General features: G+C 42.6%; 1 protein-coding gene across 1 annotated transcript; it reads right to left on the bottom strand.

Annotated features, from left to right (window-relative positions):
• Positions 1-1,591: 1,591 nt before the first annotated feature.
• On the bottom strand, positions 1,592-26,458 carry FGG (fibrinogen gamma chain). Its single transcript, XM_085641699.1, has 9 exons — positions 26,330-26,458; positions 26,191-26,238; positions 24,343-24,529; positions 23,732-23,825; positions 22,319-22,449; positions 9,196-9,329; positions 5,765-5,949; positions 5,323-5,600; positions 1,592-1,914 (listed from the first exon to the last, which is right to left on the bottom strand). The coding sequence occupies exons 1-9, from the start codon at positions 26,378-26,380 to the stop codon at positions 1,715-1,717; spliced, it is 1,308 nt and encodes a 435-aa protein (XP_085497825.1). The 5' UTR covers positions 26,381-26,458; the 3' UTR covers positions 1,592-1,714.
• Positions 26,459-27,901: the final 1,443 nt, after the last annotated feature.

The following is a 27,901-nucleotide window of genomic DNA, read 5'->3' on the forward strand; positions in this document are numbered from 1 at the left end:
GAATATCAAGATGTGAAATTGAAAGAAAGCATGTCATAGGTAATGCAGCCAGAAATGGTCTTCAAAAGCTTAAGCGATATAGCTTTGGGATATTGAAACCACAAAGGTCTACTCTGGCTAGATCGGTTACCCCAGCACTATAGATTTACAATGTTCAAGCAGTTGTTATGCTTTATATAGTGGAGAAGTGTGCGGATATTTAAATGTCTTCAAATTGGTTATAATAGAAAGGAAATTCTTGAGATCATTAGAAAACTTGCCGGGAGCACCCCAGCTCCACCCCTTTACATTGACATGGATATTAAACCCATTGTACAGAGAGCTAACTTGAAGCCAGTGCTGTATTGGAGGCGAATCTGGCATACAGAGTAGTAGACATCATTTAAAATGCCTCCTTAAAAGGTACTGAGGCTTGATGCTTATTGCAGAATACCATGGCTGAATTATGTTCGAGCCCAGTTGTAGATCCTCGGTTTAAAAACAATGTGGAATAATTCGAGCGAGATCTTAAAGGAGAACATTGCTTAGACATAAATGGTATTGTGATACCCCACTAACATTAACTAGGATTTCTACCCCATATCATATGCGAATAAACCTTGCAAGCCAACGAGGAGGTTCTTGGCAGTTCAGTGAGTAGTTCTGTTTTCCTAAGGATAGTTACATTCAATATAACAAGGCTTACCTAACTTTCCTTAATTCACACAGGCCCAGTAGAACTGGCCCGATGCAAATCGATCATACCTATAATTTGCTTTTCCAAAATAGAAAACGCTAGACTGAACATTGACAGGTTCATGCACAGAATACAGCACCAAAACCAAGTAGTTGGCATAATGCTGTCATCTCACCAGCATACATGCATCTTATAATCATTTACATAAAGATAGCTGAACATACCATACCATCACAAGCACAAAATTGGTTTGGGCCATAATCTTACCTAGTAATGTCCTCCTAGAAAAGATTCTGCACTGTCCTAGCAATAGACAACAAACCAGAAAGCTCAACACAAAAGAGGTAAAGTCCTTTGGCATACTTACCCTTTCAGGCAACACACTACAAAGATCTTTGTCTGCATTAGGACCATTGTACTTTCACATTAACCAGTAAGGACCATTACCATCTCTTCTAACAAAACACAACCAAACACCCATGCACAACTGACCAATGTCAACCCCAGAAACGTATGAAAAGGGCATCTATATTAGGAAAGCGATATGGTGTCATGCTATTGGTAAAAAAAGGCTATACAGGGAAGTCTCTCAATAGAAAATATCTCCAGTGTGATTGTTGTAGCTTAATTCTTGAGGAAGCACAGAAATTCTGTTCTAGAGATGTTTTCCAGGTGTTTCCTATCTTTGTGTGCAGACAGGTAGTACTCAGGGATAATGCACTGCCTAATGAGCACAACATCACAGCCTACTGCATACGTATATTACGGCCCCACCTAATATACTTTCCAAGACAAACACAGCCCATATGGTTTCCAGGATAGCTTCATGACTATTGTATGATGGCACAGTTCTATTCACTGCGATCTTCTGAGGCATTTCTCTACGTCACTAAATGTATAAAGACACAATGAAACTTTTCTGATTGTAAGTCTTTATCCATTTATTTGTCATTGAGGTCAAGCAGCATGTTTTTATTTGGAATTGGTAAGTATTGTTTCCTTATAAAATTGTCCAGGTGGATTCAATTGATTTTTGTATTAAATATCTCCCCGGCCTGTTGCGCCAGTCTTCTTCGTGTCGCCAAGATTGTGCTGCTGTCCCTCCATTCCAATTCTGTTGATAGGCAGAAGTTTCATTGTCGTTTTCTTCATGGAATACCATCGACTGCGGAATGTCGCCCAAATAATGCCATTATCATAGCCACTTGTTCCAGCGTCAGCCTCTGTGTATGCTCCACCTAAAATGTAAGCATTACAATAATAATTATTCCATATCATACTGCTCCAAACCTCCCAAAACCACATGACAAAGAGACCAGCACACAACAAGATCATGGTTTCCCATGCTGGCAGTAACTTTTTTTCAATATCAGTAACCCCTTATAAGATTTTTACTCTAATTACGGTAATCTCCATTTGTATAACGGGACACATGCTTTGGCATGCCAGCAAGCAGCACCTATTTTTTCTTTGATATCAACAGCCCTTTCATGATATTTCTCTGCAATATGTTCTATTTCTTCTCATCCAAACGAAAAGTGGAAATTATGCTTATCACAAGGTCTCCCTATGTCAAAAATATGGGTTTGAAAGACAACTCTTGGGGAGAGGAGTTGGGCTAGGGCGGTCGACCTCGAATCTGGGAAACTGGGTTCGAGTCTCAGCAATGACGTTGAATATCCTGTGAATCTGGGCAAATCACTTAATCGCCCTGTGCCTAACAAAAATGAATGTGTGTCCTCATGTAACGTAACTGGTGCTATGTAAAGCGCTCTGATACCCGATTCGGGTCAAGTTCGCGCTATATAAAACTCTGCAAAAAAAAAAACCTCTTAATAAATCAAATTATATACTATTCAGAATGATAAGAACCAGCTCAGATTACACACACTATTGGATAGGAACTATAAAATGTAATTTTAAAAGTGAATCCCTGTGCTATACCTATTGCCTGACAGTTTAGCGGTCAGCAAACCTTAAATAACAATATTGCACAATTTTAAATCTTATGCAAGTACATATGGAGACTTTTTTGCAAGACATTAAATGGTGTCCTTCCTTTGTGTTTTATTACGGTCAATGGTTTTGCAGAAGATGGTTTTCACATATTCTGCTATTGCTGTCCAGGAAGACAGCATATGTCGCAATGTAATCTGGTACAAGAGGCTTGACAGGATACCACAGAGGACCCCTTTAAATATAACAGAATTAGTAATACTTTGTTCCGGAGAATTGCTGTAAAGCGCACACTGTTTACAGATTTGACTTTCGGTGAAAACACATCTGATGAAGAGGCTTCAGTCCAACAATGGCGGTTTTAGAGCCTGCCACTTGGCTCCCTTCCCCTCTCAATGTGTAACCCAGAAGCAAAGAGCCAGGAGCTGTGACTAGGCTGGAGGTGGAAGGAATTTGGCACTTAGAAAGGGGTCCCTTTACGAAAAAAAAGTGCAAATTTATTGCTGAAACAAATCAATTTAAGTCATTATTTGGTATTCGCACCAGGTAAAAACACATTGGAAAGCTATGACTCTTGTAGTTTTCCAGGACTTGCTTTTCTGCTCTACACTTAAGCCTGAGGTGTTGTATACTGTTTGATGAGCGACCAGATTTAGGATTATGGTTAATATTCTATTTGTATTGTATTTTTTTTATTTTTCACCACACACAGAATACATTTTTCCCGTGAAAGAATACACTGCTCAAAATCTCCAAGAAATACTCGTGGGCCGCCTTTCTTCTCCCATCTTGGAGACCCACTTGGACACATATTTTGTTGGTCTTCATTTGCAGGTTTTCAGGAAGAGAAACAATAGACAAGGCCTCTGAAAACTCCACAACATCTCTAATTCGTGAGTTTTATACAGATTCTGCATTGACACTCCTTCTTACCCCCCACGTGTACAAATACCTACCACCAACCTTCCCTACCCTTTCCTACGCTTGCTAAAGTGAAAAAGTCAGCGTAGCCCAATAAGCTACTATCCACTCAAAACCCGGATACTGTAAATCATGATTCCTCATTTGAAAGGGAGAAGAACATTCATGGCTAAAACACTGGACCTAGAGGTCACCCAAAGAAAGACATAACAGAGCAGGAAAAGTGTTTTAATGCTCAGCTGAGGATGTGGGGAATGGGGCGCTGGCAATGGGCAGTTAGATGATGGTTGCTTCTGTGGGGCACTGCTATTTCTATGTAAACACTACTGGGCCTCATTTATGAAAAGTGACGCATCGCTGCGTCAAAACAGCGATGAGTCACTTTTTATTGCGCCCTCCTTGAGACATGCTGGATGCGTCATATTTACAGTATGACGCATCATGTCGCAAGGAGTTACGGAGACAAACACAAAAACCTCTCCCTAACTATAAATCTCTCAGTAGGTCATAGATCCTAAATACAAAGACGATATCATTGTCCCACAGTTCAGTTATTTATAAAGTTATTTTTCAGTTACGGATACATCAGTATTTCTGACGTATCTGTAGGCGCAAAAATGAAGCATTGCTGGAGAGTGTCACAAAAGTGACGCAACTCCAGCAATGGGTCATTTCAAATGGGCAAGTCCCATTTCAAATGTGCCTGCGTCAGTCTTACGCCTGCTGTGAGGCAGGCATAAGATATTGAGTCATATTTGTTTATACTCCCTTTTTTTTTTATGTATTGTTGATAAACTGACATGTACTTCTCAATAAACATATACAAAAAAAAAAGATATGGAGTCATTTGCGTCCTAGAAGTGGCGCAGTTAAATCTCATAGATTCCACTGCTATACTTCTACGAGGCTTACTTGCATCAGAACGCCCCCCTTGCATACATTATACCTGGTGCAGGTATGATGTGGCGCAGGGGTTTACAAAGTGACACATCTACCTAGATGTAAATATGACGCAACATAGTGACATTTTTACGCCGCTGGTGCGTCACAAAAAGGGACGCACCGGCGGCGCAAAAGTGACGCAAGGGCTCATAAATAAGCCCCTGCTCTTTCTATGTGCTTTTAAATAAAAGTGTTCTGATCAAATCATCCATGCAATAGATTATCAAAGCCATCCTAATGACAGTATATGTAAATAGCATGCAAAAAACTGGCTTTAAATATAGCAGTTTCACCAAAAGTTCCCAGTCTGCTGCCTTTTGGCTAAATTTGTCGTATTCGAATACCACATGCTTACATAACATAAACATTAATGTTTGAGTATGACATTTGGGCATACAAGCATGTTTTTATGGTTGACTCCAGAATTTTTGAGCAATTGGCTCACCCTAAAATTCACCCAACAGAAGTCCTTTCATTTATACTTTTTGTCATATTCTATCAGACGTAGTTTGTAAAAAGAGCTTTTAAATGTCAATCTTTTCCTTGCTTCACAGCTGACTTCTTTAAATCACAGAATTTATCACGAATTCTACTGTAAATTAACAAGAAAATTCTTGAAGTTTACGTAACAGAGATAATTAACCAGAATAAGATGTTAGCCTTTTCATGAATCATCTACTTGCAGTGATTATCAAGACTTCTCTACCTTTCAGTAAAATAGGATTCAGCGTCTGGTTCATGCAAACCATAGTCAAGTGAATTTGTGGGGAAACAACCTGTAAATAATGTGCATGCTTATAATGAAACAGAAATAAAAAATGCCTTACCCTTGTAATATCTGCCATTTAGATGAGCTGCGTGGCATCTGTTCATCCACCACCCAGATCCATCTTGTGCGGCACAATTGCCTTCAAATTTGTCGTTGTCGCTGTCATACGTACTGAACTGCATGCCATTGTGAGCAGTGTAAAACTTGTCACTGAGATCATCTCCAAAGTCATAGCCATCGAAGGAGTCGCCAGCACTACCTTCCATGAAGTAGGCATAGGTCATACGGTACTTGTCTGCTTCCGGTGCTACTCTGAATGTAGAGTAATCTGCAGAGCTGTTGGGTGAGGAATTCAGGAATTATTTGTAACCAAATTACTCGCAGCCCAAGAACATTGAAAATAACTGGGCAATTTTGATCCACATCGCTGATTGGTTATTAATTAATTAATTTGTTTATTTATTTATTGTAGCTGTGGTGATGATTGAAGTATACAATACCTCTTTACACCATCCCAGTCCTCCAGTACCACCCGAAGCACATATGGGATGGCCGACTGTGTGGTTATCAAATTGATCTTTTCATTCCCGAGCCAGAACTCGGTCTGGTCGTTTGGAGATAAGTATCCAAAGCCTTCTTTGTACTGAATCCAGTTCTTTTTAAAGTCCACACTGCCATCCAGTCTCTACAAATGGATTAGCATAACGTTTCATGATCAGATTTAGTATGTGTTCATTATTCCTTATTTACTTAATGTAATGTATACATCTATGTATACATAAATAAACCTATGTGACTTTAGCGAGTTGTTTAGTAACAGTGCAAGAATAGCTGGAATTATACACATCCACTAAAATTTCTTAGTCCAAACATTAATGGAACCATTTCTAAATATAATATACACATATTGCGCCCAGAATACAGATTTTATGTGTACTCCCTCCTGTCAACACTTTGTTTGTTTTCTAGGATTTTCCCTAGTGAATAATGAATGTAAACCAAATTCCCCTACGTTTAATCAGCAATCTCCCCATGATGTGTAAATAAAACATAAGCTTCCTATGCAAGGAATTGTATGTAGTTAGCTCAGTACTGAAAAAAGCAGTGATCAAACCCTCCACCCGTACAGGCAAAAAATGGTAAGCTTTCGACAAAGGTTTTCTTCTTTAACAGGCACTTACTTTCATGCAAACCTAAACTAAAATTTATGATAGTAAAAATCCAAATTGGGATCCTGTTTATTTCAATTCTTTCTTTATATGTGTACAACCTTCCTAACACACTAAACTGTTTTTTTTTGCAATTTAACCAAATGTTCATTTGTAAAAAATCAATTAAAAGTACTAACAAAAAACTTTCTAGAATACTTTTTTTACACTCGGCAAGAACAGAGTTTAATTCTCAAAGGCAATTGAGCACTCAAGATGCATTTGGTCACAAAAATGTCTACATACACAGGTGAAAATGTGCATTTTGTATCTGCAAAAAAGTATTTACACATGTTTGAATAAAACACATAACAGTTTGATCCTTGTAAACCCGCAAACTCCACAAAATCTCAAGACATACTTAACAAACCACTATCCAGACATGCCACGTAACTCAGTACTCTATATTAAAAATCAACTTCAAAGTCAAACAATGTCAATAATGTTCACTATCTATATAAACATAACAGAGTATCAACACCACCAACAGCCAAACTGAACAACATAAGAGGGGACAATTTATATCACCTGCCTGTAGCTAATACACGTTCATTCTTTCTACTCTTTTTACTTCATCAGATTGCAACTTACCTCAACATTCCCAAACCCTGCATGAAAATAACCTGATTTATAATAAGGGATTATTCTCTCTCCTGCTTTTCTATTTGAAAAACAATCTCTTTACACTCCACTCTTTATGGATTAGTACCTCTGATTTGACCCTATTATTTTACATCCCTGCCACCTTTCTCTCTGCTATACTTCCCTAGCTAGCCATGGCCCTCTTTACAAACCATAAACTCTCCTTCCGAGTAACCATTTACACAATACCAAAACTTTTCTAACCTATCTACTCATCCTGCTCTCATAAACTACGTCAATTTCTGTTTCATCTCTCTTTGCCATCTCACCATATCTAACCTCCTCCTCCCTATTCTCCTCGCTTTTTCAACTTGAATTAACTCACTCTAATATGCACACCTAACTCCTATTAACTTAATCACCCCTTGAAATGGAGGAAGTTCTTCAATATCCTTACAGCACAAGACTAACCCAATAACCAGCAAATCTACAACAATAATTAATAACCACTTGCTTAACACTAGATTTGCGCTGTGGAGTAGCATAGTCCTCAACATTAACTGTTTCAACACCTCATCATCCCTATATAATTTAACTGCAATACAATCTGCTCCAACAGGGATATTGTGAGCATTCCAGAGTGGGTAAGGTTTTCTACCATGTGAATTCCTACAAACTTAAATGCACACCCTTAAATGGATTCACTCAGATGTATGCCAGCTTAATGCAAATCTACTCCAAGGGGCATGATACCAGAGTGGTGAGCCCTAGTGGGCCAAGTTCTGTTTGGGGAGGCCACAGAGCGTGGAACTACCATAGTATAGTCTTCGCAAAACTAGAGCCTGTACCGCCAATTTGACGTCTTGCTATGTAAGGAATGGTTTGAGATATCTTTGTATATTAAGCTGATGCTTAGCTCCCTTGGTTGCATTGATGATATGGTTCTTCATGTTCAAGTGCATGTCTAGTGTGATTCTGAGGAATTAAGCTGACTTGATGTGGGGGAAGCAGTTGAAGGCTGTAAGGTGTTTCATCCAATGGTCAATCTTGGGAGTGTGATTAGGGGGAGCAATGAGAAGGAATTCTGTTTTGGAGGGGCTGAGCATGAGGTAGTTGTCAGTGAGCCAGTTTTGAGTGTTCATCAAGATGGAGTTGAGTGAAATGGAGTCTTCAGGGGAGGTGATTTTCAGATAAAGTTGAGTGTCATCCACATACATATGAAAAAGAATGTATGCAGAGTTCAAGCATTTGCTAATGGCTCCAAGAATAAATTGAAGAGTATGGGTGACAGGACGGACCCCTGTGGAACCTCCATACTTACTGCATAGGGCTGAGATAGGAATTGATTCATCTAGATTCTTTGGGATCTGTTTTGTAGGAAAGAAGTGAACCATTTCAATACCGACCCTGATAGGCCCATCCTGTGTTCTTGAGTGGAAAGTAGTTTGATGTGGTTAACAGTGTCGAAGGCAGAAGATAGGTCAAGGAGGATCAGGCGGCAAGATAAATTTTGGTCTAGAAATGTTAAAATGCCATCCATGATGTGAGTGAGAGAAGATTCAGTGTTGTGCCCTCTCCAAAAACCAGATTAATGATGATCCAACAGTTGGAATTTCTCAATGTGTGAGCAGAGTTGTGATTGCACTCACTTTTCAAGACGTTTCGCCAGTGTGGGGATATTGGAAATGGGACAGAAGTTATTCAGATCAGAGCTGTCTGCGTTAGGTTATTTAGAATGGGGAATACTTGTGCTGCTTTTAGACAGTCGGGGATCATGCTTTGCACTAATGAAGCATTGACGATCCTAGACCATAAGGGGAGGGTGGTAGCTTTTATTTCTTTGAAGATAGTAGATGGTAGAGGGTCGTTGAAGTGGTAGATGGGTTGATCTTAATGGTGATGTGGAAGCAAACCAAAATTGAGCGAAAAACTCGCTGTGCAGTCTCAGCCAATCATGTTTCAAATGGGGAAGGTAAAGTATTCCTTTCTAATCCGATTTTCTTAAGTAAATGATGTGGACGTTTATAACCAATGTGGTAACACATACAGCTACTTTTTTAGATATGAAATGCACAACAGTAATACCGAGCTAATATATGGCCAGATGAGTCAAGACCTACATTTATAACTTACATACATACCCTCTGAAAAACGGTCCAGCCATTGCCATTGGTGTCTATCTCACAATAGACCAAAAACTGCTGCCTCGCTTTGGTGGGTTTGATGAAGTAAAGCCCACTTATTCTGGCGCCCTTGTTTGCAATGTCTTGACAATCTATTGATAAAACATAAATGCTGTGTTTAACAATGACAACATATTTTCGTCGTCTGTTTACAAAAATGCAATAAGCTATTTCGACATATGTAAAATTTAAATGGCATTGTACAATAAATAGTAAAAGGGGTCCTTCCATGTGATTGATTCACCAGTAAAAAGCAGTGGCGGCTGGTAGGGAACAGGAGTGGCAGCAGGAGGGGTTAAGTGAGTGGGGGAGTTCGAATTTTTGTTTTTTTAAAACACTTAACTTTTCTGCCGTCCCTCCTTGTCGTCTCTGCTTCTCTTCCCTTCCTTACTCCAGTCAGGGAGAAGCAGGAAGCAAACAGGCTCCTCTGAGCCAATCACAACACTGCAATGCAGTATTGTGATTGGTCTGAGTGCCGTATATCTGTGCTCAGACAGAGACAGGGAGCCCGTGCATGATCCCCACCAGGCTGTGCATTACAGCCGTGTGGGGAAAATGCAAAGCGCTCATGATTGTTTGGCTGGCCCAAGACAGCCGGCCAAGTAGTCATGCACACTTAGTGTGCACAAACCACTCCTCCTACCTGAGCCACCAGCCCCACCTGTCTTAACCCAGCCACACAGCAACGAAAAATAAAATGATAATAACTTTGCTATTCTCATTTTATTTTTCCGTTTCTCTCTGCTCTGAGAGTAGTGGGGCAATTCTTCTCCACTTTAACGGTGGAGCCACATCCCCCTGCATATTTTTCTCTTCTTTTTGCTCTTATATAGGTTTCACCATTGGGCTTCCATGGCCGCCCCCAGGTTCCCAATTTCTCAGTTCCCAGAATTTTCAAATATGTTAGAAATTGTTTGGTTTTCATCATTGTTGTAAAAAAGATATGCTATGTTAGTGTACGTTTGGGGCTGTGTTGACCCACCCACCTCTGTATTTTGGGGGCTAAAGCTTGAACACTGGAAGTATGGTCTACATATGCACCACAAATCTCACCCAATTGCCATGCAATTTAATGCTATTACTTTGTGATATTGTTTATATGGTCATTTCTACTGGATTCTGTGCTGACAAGACTGTTATTTTCAGATGTTTTGAACACTGATGTTCCGATTTGATAAATGCCAATAAAGAAATATTTTTTAAAGAAATGAGTGAAAGTGATTAGATTTTTTAGAGCCCAGCACAACGAATAAGTGCTCTCTAGGCACAAGCCATCTACCCTTCTGAACTTTCATACCTCTCCTCCATCTTCAACCATTGGGGAATAAATATGTTTCAGTTTTGCATGAAATTATCATTATGTGACAGTGAGTTGACAACCAAAAGGCTAAAAAGGCTACAATCCCCCAAACAAAACGCTTGTTGAGGTGATTGTTTATAACTCTTATTTCCCAGCTATTCTGTGGTTTGGCGACCAATGCTCCATGGTTTGTTAAAGTTCTTATTTAGGTTGATTCTGGTTCCAACCAGCAGCCAGTGCCGTGTCAATCTCATTTCATAGACACAAGCCCTCCATCTATGTCCGCACCAGTTTTACCGAGCCACTTCAAGCAGCATGCAACTGGTGAACGATGTCCTGGGACAGTCTCACAAGTTAAAGGTTAGATAACAGTAGTCAAAACTTCAATAGCAATTAACAACTATAATAACGGCATGGCCTTCCGTTGGCAGATGAAACAGAGTAGACCCTCCCCAGGGCCGGCTCTAGGGCGGTGCGACCGGTGCCACCGCACCGGGTGCTGACTCTTCAAGGGGGTGCCATCCTTGGCAGTGTTTTATAGCTTTAAAGGCACCTGCTGCTGCATTGCTAGCCTCCGGCAATTCTCATACAGCAATAAAAATGTCAAGATAACTACAGTGATTAATGTTCTTTCTGGGGAGAGAAGGAGTTTTGTCTAGTGGAAGTTTTAACTCATTTTATGGTAGCAGAGAGGGTTTATTATGCCTGCTGCCAAGTATGTGTACCATGCAGATCAGAAAGTGCATATATTTTATATCAATCAGTGCTTTTGTCAGAGAGATCCTTTTATTACTGACAGTGTAGTTGTTAGAATCCTAACATGAAACAGTGAGCTAATAACTGTCAAAGAGCTGCATGCAAACTGCAAGATATAGATTAGAGCATTATAATTTTTCCTCTGTCTTTCATTATTCTAATGTATCAAAAAGGGTTCATTTTGGTAAGAATAAAAAATCACTATTATTAAAGGTAACCCCAAAACATGTGGTTATGTTTTCAATTCTGAGTCTGTACTTCTCCAGACCAAGCACTCTTAAATAAAATGTCTACCAGTATGGATGATATGTGACTCCTACACCTTGTAGTCTTCTGGCTTATGTAACATTTCCTATACACTGATTTACACTCCTATGATTGATTGTCTCTGTGTAGTGTGTGTGTGATGTAAAGTGCTCTGACACCCTACACTGGTAGAGGAGGTGCTATACAACTAATTAAATACATGCAAGAGAGTGATTATGCAGACTTGAGGGGGTACTGTGAAAGGATGGTAGTGAGGGAGTCTGTGGGGGGTGCCAACAAACATTGTCGCACAGGGCGCCACCAGTTCTAAAGCCGGCCCTGCTCTCAGCACAAAAAAGATCCATTTTACAGTACCCTTAATTTGATCTTTTGTGGCTGGCTCTTAATCACATCATACCTCTACGTTCTTTATTTTTGAAATAACTATCACAGGTAGGGGAAAAAAAGCCAGGTAGGTTAACTATAAACTGCTAATAATCCCTTAATCGTACTTGCCCAGAGAGCAAGAATTCAGTTTTGTTAGTATTTAGTTGCGAATTCTTTTGGGTCATCCACTCTTCTGTTTCTTTTATAAACCTTCTTGTGGACTAAAAGTGTGTTTCTCATGCTACCCTACTAATACGCCCAAGAAAGATCTGACATATCAAATTAGGATGTCAAAGAAAGATGAGGGGACACAAATAAATTAAACTGAACTTACAATAGCAGGTCCTCGTGTGGGATGCTTGTTCCTATTGTGAGTGAATTTATTCTTTAAAAATGTACGCTTTACAACACTTTAAAATGTCCTTTCCACGAAGAAGTGGAAACACTGGTCAGCTTCTTTGCCAACTCTCGCCCCAACAACAAATTAAACTAGCATTTGCAATGCAATAGGTCTCAAATTACTGATAGTTTGAGGTATTGGTGTTGCAAATAATAATGCAATGCCAATAGTTCATACTTTCAGTAATGCAAGACCTACTGTATTGCAAATGCTTGCGTAGTGAGCCAGGGACCAGCATTGTATGTCTCAGTGCAGTACCACAAGCTACTCCTAGAGGTCCCCAATGAGCAAGGTACCGGCACTGCTTGTTTAGTTGCAGTACCTCATGCTGCTCCTAGAGGTCCATAGTGAGCAGGGCACCAGCACTGCATGTCTAGGTGCAGTACTGCAAGCTGCTCCTAGGGGTCCCTAGTGAGCAAGGCACCAACACTGCTTGTCTGGGTACAGTACCGTAAACTGCTCCTAGACGTCCCTAGTAAGCATCATAAACTTTTGGTCACATATAGTTATGCACCGCGCAGAAGATATGGTAAATCAACCCTACCCATAATGCATTGCATGCAAGAAAGTACCACGAGTACATTCAAATAGCTATGTCCATACGTACAATTAGTAGCTTTGAAATGTGATAAAATAATTATTAGATTAATTCCAGATTAGTTTGTACTCTCTGTGGAGCTGATGAAGGGTAATTTATAGAGGGTCTAATGTAAATGTGAGATGTGCTAGCGAGTAAAGTAACCACTGCCAAACTCGTTTAGGACCAAGTGAGTGTCCTTTCTGAAGCACTTTAAGAAAATAGTGCCTTGAGGCTGTAATTAAAACCTAGGGCGTAACAACACATGTAACAAGGGGTGTCCTCTTGGGAGGTTACAAGAAAAGACGAGGCGGTACTAAGGAGGGACTACTAAGCCTAATGACCAATAAAAAGCCACCATTCACAAAGGACAGGGACAGGAGCCAATTAAAAAGATGGGTGAAAAGTAGGCAGAGCTTTATGCACATATTCTGAATACAGCATGTCTTGAAGAGACAGCGCAAGTGCTGCCTAGGCAAGACCTAAAAAAGAATGGAATGGTCTAACATGTTGGAGGTAGAGGGAAGATCTAGTAAGAGCTGCAAAAATATGTCTCAATTAGTCTTCATAGCTATTAACATTTCTTATATTTATGCCAAGACATCCTCTGACAACTTTCAAACATGGAAGCATAACCAAAGTTGTTGGAGAAAATGGGTTGGTTCCAGGATAGCTTTGCAGCTGGCAAAACACAAACTTTAATTTTTTTTATATTGCTTTTACTTGTGTCCACATCACCCAGAATAATTTTCTTTAAAAGCAATATGACCAGCTTTGTATTGAGGAGGTGGTGATGAAGTAGTGCAGAACAGGTCATGCCTATAAGTGGGGAAAGTGAGAGAGCCTGAGTGAGGGAGGAGTGGTTTGAGACTTTTTCAAACCATGAGAAGAAGAGAGGGAGAGAGAGAGAGGAAGAGAGAGTGAGAGAGAAAGAGAGTGTGTTAGAAATGGGGGTCTGTAGTTGGCAATGGTTTGCACCTCTGTCCAAATATGGACCATTCCTTATAGTCAGGATAAGGGGGATACACTACTGAAATAACCCCTGCTCACCCTCTTGGTAGATTGGCACGAGCAGTCAGGCTTATCTTAGAGGCAGTGTGTGAAGCATTTGCACATAACATACAGTAATACAGTGAAAGCACTACAAAAGGATACTACGCCAGTTTTAGAAAAAATAACCAATATTTATCTGTGCAAACAAGACCAAAACGATAAAAGACCAACATACAGTACTCAAAAATATGCACTTTGCAAGAATAACTTAAAAATGCAGTTAGTGGAAGCAGGTATCTCCGTCCGGGGCTACCGCTGTGCTGAAAATGACCGAATCTAACAGTTCCAGCTGACTGCATCGGTGCGGACCGGTGTTAGTGTCAGCAGACTTGTTAACAGTACCTTTGGTTCCAGCCAGTCGTGTCGGTGCAGGGATGGTCATGGCAACCGTCGGGGTTGCGATGTGAAGCGAAGCGGTGTGGCAAGTGGTGTCCTCAAGTCGTGGTGCAGGCAACGGCTCGGTGACGGTCGTCCAGAAGCATCAGTGAGACAAGGGCTGTGGTGCGGAGTGACCCAGTGCTCTTTGCGGTGCCCACAGGTCGCGGTGCAAGCAGCAGCTTAGTGTCTGCAGTGGTTGACGGTGAGACCAGGGTTGCAGTGTGCAGTACGGTGGTGCCTTCTGCGGTGCCTTCAGGATACAGAGCCAGCAGCGGTGTATGTGACAGTGTTGGCTGCTTTCCCCCCTGTGGTAACTGAAACCCACGGTTCCAAAGGCGATACCCAGAGGTAAGTGAAGTCTTTGCTGTCCCTGAGACTTCATGAACAGGAGGCAAGCTCTATTGTAAGCTCTTGGAGATACTCAGCGACAAGTGAAGAAAGTTCAATCCAGTCTTTTCACTGCCCAAGGCAGAAACAGCAACTGCAGGCCAACCCAGCAAAGCAAAAACACAGCAAAGAGGCAGTCCTCCTACTGGCAGTTCTTCCAGCTCTTATTCTTGGCAGGTTCCTTAATCCAAGTAAGTTCTAAAGTTCTAGGGTCTGGGCCCCAATATTTATACTCAGTTTCTCTTTTTTCTCTTGGGCAGAGAGTGTCTGTGCTCAGTCCAAACCAGTTTGGTCCTCTCTGGCCCAGCTTCGAAGCAGGAGGTGGAGGCAGCATTGTCCAAGGCTGACCAAGCCCATTCAGATGCAAGGAAATCTCCTCTCACTACTCTAAATTTGACCGAGGTCTATTCAGCCCAGCCATGCCTCATTCAGGAAAGGCAGGACACACCTCAACGCCTCCAGTGGCTGTCTGAAGAGAATGCGCATCCCCAGCCCCTGTCACTCCAAAGTCAATCCACAACCCAGCAGAGGCACACAGGATGGCTAGGAAAGAAAATACCTACTTTCTAAGAGTGGTATTTTCAAATCAGTACATAAAAATCATCTTTATTAAAAGATGATTTTTGACATTCGGAGTTCAGGCATACTAAACTCCATTCCTCTATCTTGTCCCAATGGGAAGATATACTCGTAAAATGTTACCCAGTACTTCCCATTCTATTCTAAGGGACAAATAGCCTTTTAATAGTGAAAAACAAAATATACTGTATTTCACTATCAGGCGTCACACACACCAGTACATGTCCTACCTTTCAAATACACTCCACCCTGCCCAAAGGGGTACCTTGGCACTACCTTAGAGGTGACTCATATGTAATAAAAGGAAAGGTTAGGGCTTGGCAAGTGGGTGCACTTGCCAAGTCGACATGGCAGTAAAAACTGCGCGCAGAAACTGCAGTGGCAGGTCTGAGAACCCTTTGAAAGGCTACTTGTGTGGGTGGCACAATCAGTGCTGCAGGCCCACTAGCAGCATTTGATTTAAAGGCCCGGGCACTCTCAGTGCGCTTTACTAGGGACTTACCAGTAAATGAAAACACCAATCCATAATCCAATTTACAATAGGAACACTTGCACTTTAACACTGAACAGTAGTGAGAAAGTGCGCAGAGACACGAAACCAGCAAAAACAGAGTCAAAACGGGGAGGTCAGAAAGAAAAAAGACAGGGGAAACACGCCAAAAGATGCTAGGTCTTACAGTGTGTGTTTGACTGGGAGTTGTGAAGAGAGAGGGGGAAAACAGGGAGATAAGAATAGAGAAAAGGGAACCAGAAAGAGTAGAGCTGTTGAGGAGGTGAGCTGATTGAATTTCTTATTCTGTATGGGATGTGAACTTGAAGAAGTTTTTATGTGCTTTCAAATAGCCATGCTTTCTGTGTTCTTTTGAATTATGGGTGATCTGAGATTGAGCACAAAAAGAGTGTTAGAGAATGGCATAGGTAAGCTATGAGGATGGGTAAGCGCAGGCCTTCTCCACTTTTCATCTTAAATGCTATCCTCTTCTGAAGGTGAGCACTGTAGGGACCTGGCTCTCTCTATAGTGTACTAAAACAAAGTACACTGTGTAGAGAGACCAGTGAGTCCCCAATTGGTACACTGAGGTAAAAACAGATAATACTAACGCTCTTTTTCTGGTAGTGTGGGCGAGCAGTTAGGCTTATCAGAGGACAGTGCTAAGCATTTGTTGCACTCTCAGAGGCAATAAATGAGACACACACTCAAGAATAAATCCGATACCATTTTATAAAAATAAAATTGATTTTTATGTAATTATTTTTAGACCAAGAACACAGTTCTAAGGTAAGTACATTTGGAGATACAATTTATCAACATTCAGAAAATATATCACTTTTGTGCGCAGTTACGCACCATTGAAAACAATGGGTGAAAAATAGAAAAATGCATATAAAATCAGGCAATGCTTTCACAAAGTTCACCTTCTCATTTTAGATTGCTGTCGGGACCAGATCCAAAGTTCCAGCAGAAGAAGTTCGGGAGCATCCAGGTTCAGAGTGCTGGGGGTCTTGGAAGCTGGTGAGCAAAGACGAAGGGGCCCAATTAAATACACACTGCACAGGAGGACTTACAGGTAAGTCCGATGGGGCGTCTTTGAGGCAAGATGTTACAAGGGCTTGGGGACCACTGGAGCACAGCTGGTTAGTTGTGCTGGGGCCAGTGGGGCCAGGTGCAGAGCAAACAGGTCAGCTGAGAGTTGTGCATCTTGAGGTCCTGGAGGTAAAGAGCAGGCAACTTGGAGAGGCGATCTCGAGACAGCTAGGTGACTCGAGAAGTGGATCTCAGGTGTCTCGACGTCCCTCAATGAGTGTTTGCTTCTGGTGTTCTGGGAGTCTGGTGTGGACTCTTTTTCTTGGTGTTTGCCATTGAACGGTCCGGTACCCTGGGTATCGGTACACCACGGCTCCAGTAGGTCATGGTATCTCCAAACGTGGTGGGGAAACAGATCAGACCCTCAGAAGCTGTTGTACCTTTTCTTGCTTCAGTGCTGCATCGAGGTTGTCGGGGAGCAGCAAGTCAACAAACCGGACTACGCGGGAGGGGTGCCTGCGGTGTGCAGGGGAGTGATACCTTCTCTCCAAGGGAGATTCTCTGTGATTTCTTGAAGGCTGGAAGTGCTCTGGGTTTCTTGGAGTCCTTTCAGGTTTACTACAACACAGCAGGCAGCGAAAGTTAAGTCCTCGAGGCAGCAGCCAGAGTTTGGCACCTTTTTCTTCTGCAGCAGTTTTTGTGCAGGGGTCTTCTTTGTCCTGGTCTTCTCTTGTCCATGCAACCTGATGTTTAGGTCTCAGAGAGCCAACTAAATACTGATTATGGGGTGTTACAAGGGGAGACAGGTAGTAGCCAATGGACTATCTACCTTTAAGGTGTTTATTCCCTCTTGTATCCACTTCCTGTGGAAATAGGACCTACCCTAGCCCTGATAGGATGCTTGTCCACAATCCCAAGATAGTGGAATTTTAGGAGAAGGGTCACCTGGCCTGTCCCGCCCTAGGGGTGGTGTAGGCTAAGTGGGGACCCTCCTCTAATCTAACTAAGTTTCCCGCCTTTTCTCCCACCAAAAGTGGAGCAGGAAAGGAGGCTTGGCCTCCCTTACTATCTGGAAGTTCCTGGGTTGGATTTCAAAGGTGGAATCGCCTTTGAGGCTTCCTGCCCAGGAAGCCATCTTGTCCTGGAGGAGGTGTGAAGCACCTCAGCTCAGAGCAAGTTTTGTCTCTGTCCTCTGAGAGTGCTGGCTCTCACCCCATGAGGTCAGACACAATTCTAGTGGTAGCAGACTGGCGAAAATAAGTCAGAAACCACCATAGTGCTTTGTTGGTTTTTAAGGGATCCTTTAAAAAGGTCTCCTATGTGAATTTATTAATAAATCTACCACTGGCGTCAGTGAAGATTTACTAAAACAAGTTTTTTTGGTACCACACATCCTTGAAATCAGTGAAGCCAACATGGAAGTAGGAAACTCATTGTGACACATATCCAGCCCATGTACTCTTTGTGGCTTTCCTGTGCACTTTCAACTTCTCAGAATAGACTGGACATTGTAGGGGCATATCTGCTCATGCTGATATGCCCACACAAAGGATATAGTGCACCCTGCCTTAGGGCTAAAGGCCTGCAATGGGGGTGACTTACCTATACCTTATGCAGTGTATGAGGGGCATGGGTGCCATGATGACTGTTTGGATTTCTCTACACCAAGACAAGCAGCCTGCAATGGCTCTATGCATAGTTTTGGTAAGGGGTCCCCGGGGTGGCACAGTTGGTGATGAAGCCCCAGAGGCCCCTCTTCAGTACCCATGGCCTTGGTGACAGGGGTAACATTTACTGGGCACTTACAGGGGTAGCTGAAGTTTTGCTAATCGTAGTACAGTATTTGGGAAACAGATCAGGCACTGGGGACCTGGTTAGCAGGGACACAGAGCACTTACAGTTTGAAATCACACCAGGCATCAGACAAAAAGTGGGAGCACCATGTCAGAATGAGGCACTTTCCTAGAAGCACTGTTGGATCTGAGACTGTGATTGTTTATATTTGAAACAATGCAGTTGTAATTATTCAGGTTCTTTTCTACTTAAGCTCTGTGCATGACGCACAAGGTTCTCAATCTTGCTCTTTGTGTGATATGCAGCCGGCGTGCAGACTTGAGGGTAGAGGAGATGTGTTCTCTGAGCTGGAGTTGAAGTTGAATTTGGAGCCTGGCCACTGCATTTTGCACTTTTTGTAGTCTTCCTGTGAGATATGCTGTGAGGTCCATGAAGAGTGTGTTTGAGTAACCGAGTCTAGAGAAAAAAAGTGAGATTAGGGCCTAAAGTGTTTGAGAGTGTGCCAAAGGGGAAATATATGATGATGGTGTGGAGAGGACAAAATAACTTTTCAGTACATTTTTAATGTGAGAGTGCTGGGTGTGAGGGAGTTTTCCTAATATTTTATTATCCCAATGTTCTTCACTCTCAAAGAAGGTGTATGGACCAAAACTGGGTGTCTAAGGCAAAGTTGGTGCCCCTGATCGTGCAATGGCGGATTAGAATGTAAGGCATGGAGTAGCAGTTGATTAGGCCAAGACACCCTAGTACCAAAAGTGGTCTTTGCCTTTTATTCTTGGTGAAACTGCAACATTAACACGGTCAATTCGAGATACTAAAATAGTTTTAAATATAGGTGTTTTTTTCAATTAAATATATGCTTGTTTTCTGCTCATAGATCAAACTAACAAGGGTTTTACAATGTGCTTTTTTCGTGGATTTATTTTGGTTGGATTGGAGTATTCTACGACCACCAGAAAATATTCATGAAGTGTGGAAATACTGCTTTTTGATTTGACTTTACCCTTTTTTCTCTATGATTGATAGATGTACCTTGATTTGTTGGGTTTCCTCAACGCTCCCTGTGCCCAGGACGCTACGCTGCTTTTGGGGGCCTTGGATCGCCAAAACAACGGGACTGCGAGGACCTTGGAGCATTGCGCTCCGCTAACTCTGCTCACCTGCTCCTCTTCCCGCTGGCCTCTCCACCCACGCCACGCCTCGCGGCCCCCGCTGCGCGGGTGCCGCTCGTAGGCTTCTGCATTTAAAATCTTGGGTGGGGAACTTCAGGCTGGGTTTCCTCAACGCTCCCTGTGCCCAGGACGCTACGCTGCTTTTGGGGGCCTTGGATCGCCAAAACAACGGGACTGCGAGGACCTTGGAGCATTGCGCTCCGCTAACTCTGCTCACCTGCTCCTCTTCCCGCTGGCCTCTCCACCCACGCCACGCCTCGCGGCCCCCGCTGCGCGGGAGCCGCTCGTAGGCTTCTGCATTTAAAATCTTGGGTGGGGAACTTCAGGCTGGGTTTCCTCAACGCTCCCTGTGCCCAGGACGCTACGCTGCTTTTGGGGGCCTTGGATCGCCAAAACAACGGGACTGCGAGGACCTTGGAGCATTGCGCTCCGCTAACTCTGCTCACCTGCTCCTCTTCCCGCTGGCCTCTCCACCCACGCCACGCCTCGTGGCCCCCGCTGCGCGGGTGCTGCTCGTAGGCTTCTGCATTTAAAATCTTGGGTGGGGAACTTCAGGCTGGGTCTCCTCAACGCTCCCTGTGCCCAGGACGCTACGCTGCTTTTGGGGGCCTTGGATCGCCAAAACAACGGGACTGCGCTGTGCACATTCCCTGGCTCTCCTATGTCAAACAGGAACTAATGTTAATGGGTCTTGCAGATATGTGGCATCAGCCAGCGATTGCCTGCAGTGAGATCTCAGGGAAACTGCTCACCCAGTCATATAGATCTAGATGCACTAGTGCATGGTTGCATGACTCATGTAATGGTTCTATGGTAAATTCATTCCTAGAGATAAAAACTGTATACTCTTTTGAGGACTATTTGAATGTAATTTACCCTGTACTGGCCAGAAAGTTATATATCCAATGGAGGTTTGGCTGCCTCCCTCTTGCATGCTTCACTAACAAGTGGTCTAGCACCGGGGTTTCCAAATGCCCAGGCTGTGGCACGGACATAGAGAATGATTGTCACATCCGTTTCTTCTGTCCCATGTACAGCAGAGCCCGGAAGCACTGGATTGTACCTGTATGTAGGAACCTGGGCTTCCGCAAATATGCAGATGCACTTAGAATCTTTAAATCGAACACAGCAGGTTATATTGTGTTTGCACTTTCTAAGTATCTTCATGCATTTTGGATAAAAAGGAGTTTTATAATTCGAAACAGTGCCTAGACAAACTTGGGTTGCTAGCTGTAAATTTTAGTATTGATGTTTTTTACTGTGTATTTTAATGTACTGTGTTTTAAATGCTGCTTTTATGGCCGAAACTGGTCGAAATAAAGTATTATTGAATTGAATTGAATTGAATTGTTTGACTATACGTGAAGTGTCATTGTCATTATTTACAGTTAATTCTAACATTCACTAAGTTCCCTAAAAAGGAGGGCATCAAAATTTAGTAACCTAAAATCACGATTAAAATAATTTAAAAAATGAAATGGAAAGTGTAGACACGAAAAAGCAATATTGAAAACGTGAGCTCCAGTATTATGAGAGTAGAAAATACCTGGCATGGCACCAATTCTTTGAAAGGCAGGTTTATGGGGTGGGTACACGAGTATTGACTGGAGAGTTGCATTGATCAGGAAAGCCTTGGTTTATACTACTGATGGTCAGGATTGGAAACTCAAATCTGGAACCACTGAGTGTTCAAGCTATGCACTGATCTGAAGCTGTGCAATGCCGCCTTAAATTGATGTGGGGTTTTTATCAATATCAAAATTAAAACATTAACATAAATGAAAAGCTACTCGTGCTTAGGACACTATAGCCTTTGTTCCATCATACTCTGCTGCCTCTTCATCACACTTACAAAATCCTTGTATTAAAATACGTGTGTGGTCTCAGCATCTATCAAAAGTCCATGGGTGTCACAGTAAGCTATGGAGCAGCTAAACCCTGCCAGACCCAAATTAAACTGGGGTATGAAACTGACTAAAATGTAAAATTAATAAATGAAGTGATGAGGTACATTTTGCTCAATGATTTATGAGTCATTGGGCACCCGAGATCTTCTATATTGAATGCCGATGCCACGCCATCAACGAAAAGATACAGTACAACATTTTGCAGATTCACTCATTCATTAATTGTGTGTATGAAAGAAGGTGGGTATTATAGGTCTCCAAGACTTTTTGAAACCCGACTGATTGCATGAACCTCTTTGGCCATATAGATTCTCTGACGTTTGTTGAACCAATGAAATGGCGGAGAAATTGCAGAAATTATCTTCTGATAATCCTTCTTCATCTTGGGGCCTGTGTTGGGCATTATGTGGGGATCAACTCATTGGTCTCCAAATCAGTAGCCTGGCTCTCAGTGCACATGGTTGTTCCCCCCCAACAAAAACAAGAAGGTGAAATTACGAAATCTTAGCCACAGCTGTTTACCCTGTAAGATCAGCAAAGCCAAATACCCACTAAGGTCTATTTTGTGACAATGTTAGCCAACGCAAACATTGCACACAGCGTCAAGGTCTTCTTCCTACCTCTCCCGGTGATTGGCTGTATTTGCACGGAGTCCTTGCATGGCTCCTGGCATTGCTCTGCTAGTCTGACCGCCTTCTCTTCCAGTTGCGTAATTTTCAGTGCATTTGTTGAATACAGCTCTTGCATGTACCTGCGGGTAAGCAGATGAAAATTACTAAAACCCACCTTGTGCTTTGTTTCCAAGAACACAGCTAACTTATTTATGTTGTTTACATTCAACAGGAAGTAATGTACACCAGTGCAGTTTTTGTATTTCTTACAAAGACTTAAAATGTTAACTGGGTCCTCTTCTGTAACTTTCAGTACCCCAAAAACGTACTTTATGAAAGCATTGTGCATGTTTTTTTGCAGATAGAGGTGCCCAAGCTTTTCTCTCCATTCCATCTCAATACACTTTAGAAACAGCCTGTTCCGAGGCCTGGATTTTCCTACTGGTCACGTGACCACATTGACTATAACACGACCTTAAAAAACCGAGCCATTGAGGAACGCTTTATTTTTCTCGTATTTCACTGTTTTTTTTTTGTTTGCACAAGATGATCAATGCATTTAAATCTGCATTACTTGAAATATCAAAGAACAAACTAGAGTGTGCATATTTCAAACTAACAGTAGAATGTATTTGTGGTGTCTATCACAGTCAGCTGTAGGATTCCATTCACATTTTGTTGACAAACACCCGAAAACGTAAACTGACCTAAAAACAGAGTAAAAACGACTTAGAAATACGGGGAAAGGGTTTATAATTCCGACCGGTGGAAAGGGCGGATGTTACTGGGGAAAAAAATACTGAAATACGTCCAATCACCCTCTGCCATCCGACTCACAATCACTTTTCTGAGTTACCAAAACCAGAACAGTCAGACTCAGTTACAGAGCTCTCTGCGGGCGCTGCACAGGGATAGAACAGCAAAACCGAGTTTCCTATAATTCAGGAACTTCTTAAAGACCTACCTATTTAAATATTAAGGGGCTTATTTACTAGCCCCTTGCGCCACCCTTACGTCACTTTCCCAATGTTAAAAATGACGCAAAAGTGGCGCAAGGGGCTTGTAAATCTGCCCCTAAGTTCCTCTTTCTGAACAATGTCTACTTTAGCACCGTGAAGCTTTGTGCTTTAGAAGCACCCTACCTTGGACCACAGATCATCCGGGGGTCTGTGGAGTGCCCTTGCATCCTGGCTTAATTTGTGAAGTTGTGGGGCATTGTATAGTTTGTGCTCAGTTATACTTTGGTATCACTGACAAATGCAGTTGTGACATTGTGTCTTGTTGGATTGTGACAGCCAAAGTTTCAAAATGAAATATCAACAACATTAGAGTGGTCAGAAGACATTTTGCTGGCAGTGTTTAACAAGTACGTTGGTTTGATGTATTTAATTATAAAATAGTATTTAAGGTTGAAACACCTACTGTATTTGACTTTCCAGGGTCGTTGCCATGTTCTCATATTTAGCTATGTCTTGCACCATGGTTCTGGACTTTTTGATGAAAGGATCCACCAAGTCTGTGGGAAGGAGATCACATTTAGTTCCTTAAAAGATGGTGCTTACTGAGAGAGGAATTAGAAAGGTGGAAAAAAGGGAACGAATATAAACAAGGAAGTGATGACATATGGAAAGAAAGGGAAGAAATCATGGGGGAGGAAAGCAAGGAAGTAAGTGAAGGGAATTAAGGATGAGAGCCAAAAGATGCCAGGAGTAAAGAACTGAGAAAAAGGAAAAAGGAAAGAGGTGAGGAAGAGCAGGAGAATGACAGAAATAAAGGAAGACAGGAACAAAAGAGGAAAGGAATGGAACAAAAGAAGCAACAAAGTTATGGAAGAGTGGAAAGGAGGGAAGGAAGAGTGGCGGAGTAAAGCAAGGAAGCTCATTCAGTGAAGTTAGGACGGAAGTGAAAAAAGCAATGGAGCAAAATGAAGCAAAGAAGGTAAGGAAGGGAAGAAAGGGCAGCAAAAGGGAGAGACAAACGAAGTGAGGGAGAAAGGAAGGAAGGAAGAAAAACAAAAACAAAAGAGCTCTTACCTCGTGGAGGAAACGTGACAAGCTGTGGACTCGTTTCTTTTATTTCCCTGATTAGATATTGTGCTCCAGTAGTGTGGTTGGTGATCTGCCGCAACTGGCCTTCAAGCATCTGAAGTTCTCTTTCTACCTCTGGCGTGTAATTCTCCAAGAAATCCGCAATCCCGCATGTCGTTGGACAATATTCTCCCTGCATTCATAGCACAATCAAATACATGGCTGAATAGCGGGGAATCCGAAACAAGATAAACTTGACGATGTACCTTCCGTAAGACTAGAGACCATATCAACATGATCCTTTCTAACCAAAGTGAATTACAGAGAGTGTTTGCAATACTGAATCCTTGGGATTCAATATGTCTTTATACAGAGGGAGTTCAAAGCAACCCCTTGCTTAAATCACTCACACTGGTCTGGAATGGGCTCGTTTTTAAGCACCTGCAAGGTGTGCGAGCGTTTTCTGGACAGATTATATTTTCATATTAATATCCCAAGTAACCAAAAGGTGTTTTCATTTTGATAAAATTCTCAAAATAAAGTAATGTTCACGAAGAACGTCAAGCAAGGTCACTTCCTTGGAAAGGTGGGGCGAACAAAATGTGGCAACCACTGGAGGAGTCATTCCATCTTTTAGGTGGGGGAGGCTTCTACTGGGACAAAGGATTACTCATTATGGGCTCATTGAAGTGTAATATAAATATCAGGACATCGTATCTTGTTTGATAACCTTCCCTGTACAGGCATCGCATGGGTACATCTGTAAATGCCCAGGCTTCCCAGAGTGTCCCATCACCAGTGACAGCAAAAATAGACACGCTTTATCAGCCCTAGGAACAGAGATCTCGTGCCTGTTTAAATTTCACATTTTAGCTAGTCTTTCATTCCCCAAGAGTATTTGCATTTATCGGGATGGTATGTTTCTGTAGTTTTATCATTGAACATGCTACTCATGTATAGTGTGAAGAAAACACAATGTATCTGTGTGAGTTCAGGGGTGAGCCACGAGTGAGAGATGCAGAGTTCAGGATGAACACTGTGAGTATCTCACAGTGCCTGTCAGTGGGTCACAAAGGGGTTTGGAATGCATGGTCCTCCATCCAATCCTTGGCCTCTGTGAGGACTGCACAGAGCCTGCCAACAGCTATTGTGATTACAGTGCAAAGGAGGTACGCAGGTCTCAAGAGATTGCAGTGCATATATGTGAGTGTGTGCATTGTATATGTTAGTGAAGGAGATGAGAAGAGGTAGTGCAGGAGAGAGTGAAAAGAACGTGCTAAGGAGGAAAAAGATGAGGTGTGAGATCTTCAGATTGAGTGCTTCAGAAAAGATATAAGGAGAAAAACAGCATACATGTCTAACAAATAGACTGCAGAAGAGAGTGGTTTGACGAGAACAGGTGTGATTGAGACACTCCGAAGGCCATGCCCATTGCACAGATCATAGTAATGTTTAATTTACAGTCTGCTTAGAACATGACTGTGTGCGTGTGTGTGTTATTAGCACACACGCGCGTAATCTTTATGATCTCCTATTGTAGGTGGCCCTGCCAGTTTTATCTGTGGTCTATTATATGCCCCACCTAAAAACACGTCTCGACACTGCCGCTGTCCTGCTGTGATAATAGATAGCTCAGGTCTCAGTCAAATTCACCCCTTAGACTTTTCGCTCCTCAGGCTCAGTCTTGGCCAGTCTGATAAACTTAAGGGATGCCGACACCTGGGAGCTCTGTGTTTTTTGACAAATCTTCAAGCATGGGGGCCGGGGCAAAACTCTCAGGTCTCAAGCCTGCAGGCCCTTGGGGGTCTCTTTGATAAGCGTGGCACATACGCAACAAATAGACATTGTACTTACAAATCGCCCGTCCAGGATACAGCAGTTCTCTGCGTTGGGTGGCGGTTGCTGTAAAGAGAAAAGTGGCAGGGTGAGGGCGAGCTGGTAAGAGCACAAAGCTGAGCTGGGCGGCGGGTGTCGGGCTGCGAGGGTGACTTACCGCCAGGCAGGCGGGGAGCAGCAGTATGGCGCACTGCAGCAGCAGGAGCATGTTGGCTGCCGTCAGGTGAGCGAGTGACAGGCGCCTCTCGACTACTGTCAGCTTTATGGGGCTGCACCTGGTGTCTGGAGCGGGCACGCGCTGCCCAGCAGCAGTCAACAGGCACGAAGGGGCGGAGCCAGTGTGGGAGTGACTGACAGAATTAATCCACAGCAGATTCTATTGGGAGCGTGAAGGTCTCTGTGACGTGAGAGTGAGCCTGTCGTTGCGTCATACTTCCAGTCTCGATTCACATCGACTCGCTTAGAAGCTGGAAGTTATGACGTACCAGTAAATGCTGCAGGAGACGGCGAGGTTTTCCGGGAGCAGACCTCCTGAACCCACCCTGTGAAGCATCCCAAGCAATGCTGCGACTGGACCTTGCCACGTCCGTCGCCCACTCACACGGGCAGTAACATCCGTCCCTGACCTTTCTTCACCTGGTCGTCCTGTTCCCTCCTCTGCGTGTTTACTGGCAAATGCAACCCCCGCACTTGGCGAAGCCGACACACTATGCACAACCACGGCGCATTATATTTTAGCCTTGTAATTTGATTTCTCAATGCGAATCTCGTTGTCATATGACAATCACTGAAATAACATCAGCTTGTATTTTCTGTCTGAGCAGCTGTGATAGGGAGATGAGGTGCCCTCTACTGTGAGAACAGAACATAATTAAAAACGAATCACCCCCCACTCGGGGTAGTCATATTTGCATGGTGCAAACTGAAACACATTAACGCGGTGCCAGTTTGCCGACTATAAAAATTATGGGGTTTTTGTGCCCCTGTCACTATGTGTATAAAGTTAAATTAAACACATCTGTTCCCACTTTGAAGCAAACTTTTAAATATTATAGTCAGTGCAGCTTGTGGTAATTAGTGTGATAGGCGTGAATCCAAATTTGTGAGAAAAAAACTAAATAATTACGTTAAAATACGCAGTCTTCAAACAAGGTGGACCCCGAACTCTTCAAACAATTTTTAAAACAAATTTCTTAACATGAGGTATAGCGACGGGTATTGGCAAGCAAGCCGATTTTAAACCGCGTGAGCATAACACTCTGTCTTCTGCACTCAAACTATGTTCCCTCACAACAGCCTAAATTAGAAGATTGTTGGCACACTCTTGGTGTATATACGCGTTTATATTCTCGCTCATTTCCTTATACTTATCCTGACTATCCGGACACGGGACACCCATCTATCTACAGCCATAAAAATGCTGTCTCAATTTCTAACCGAGACTCGCGCAGCTCCTAGCAGCCTTCCGTTTGAGACCAGGCAGTGCAATCCTAACGTGATGTGTCGGCTTGGTTCATCTTCCTGCTTTGGAGTTCGACGGCTCCCTTTCCTTTTAGACATTATCTTGAAACGAATTTCTATTTCTACTTGATACGAAAAAATATCGGTTTAAACAAAACAATATAACGTAAAAGGCTGTTTAAGGTAAGCCCGTTGAGACCAGCGTAATACAGCTGCTTTTAAATAGCAGTTAACCGTTTACTTAATACCGTTACCTTTGAAGTGCCTT

Source organism: Triturus cristatus, chromosome 2_2 (assembly GCF_964204655.1).
Source record: "Triturus cristatus chromosome 2_2, aTriCri1.1, whole genome shotgun sequence".
Taxonomy (NCBI): Eukaryota; Metazoa; Chordata; class Amphibia; order Caudata; family Salamandridae; genus Triturus; species Triturus cristatus.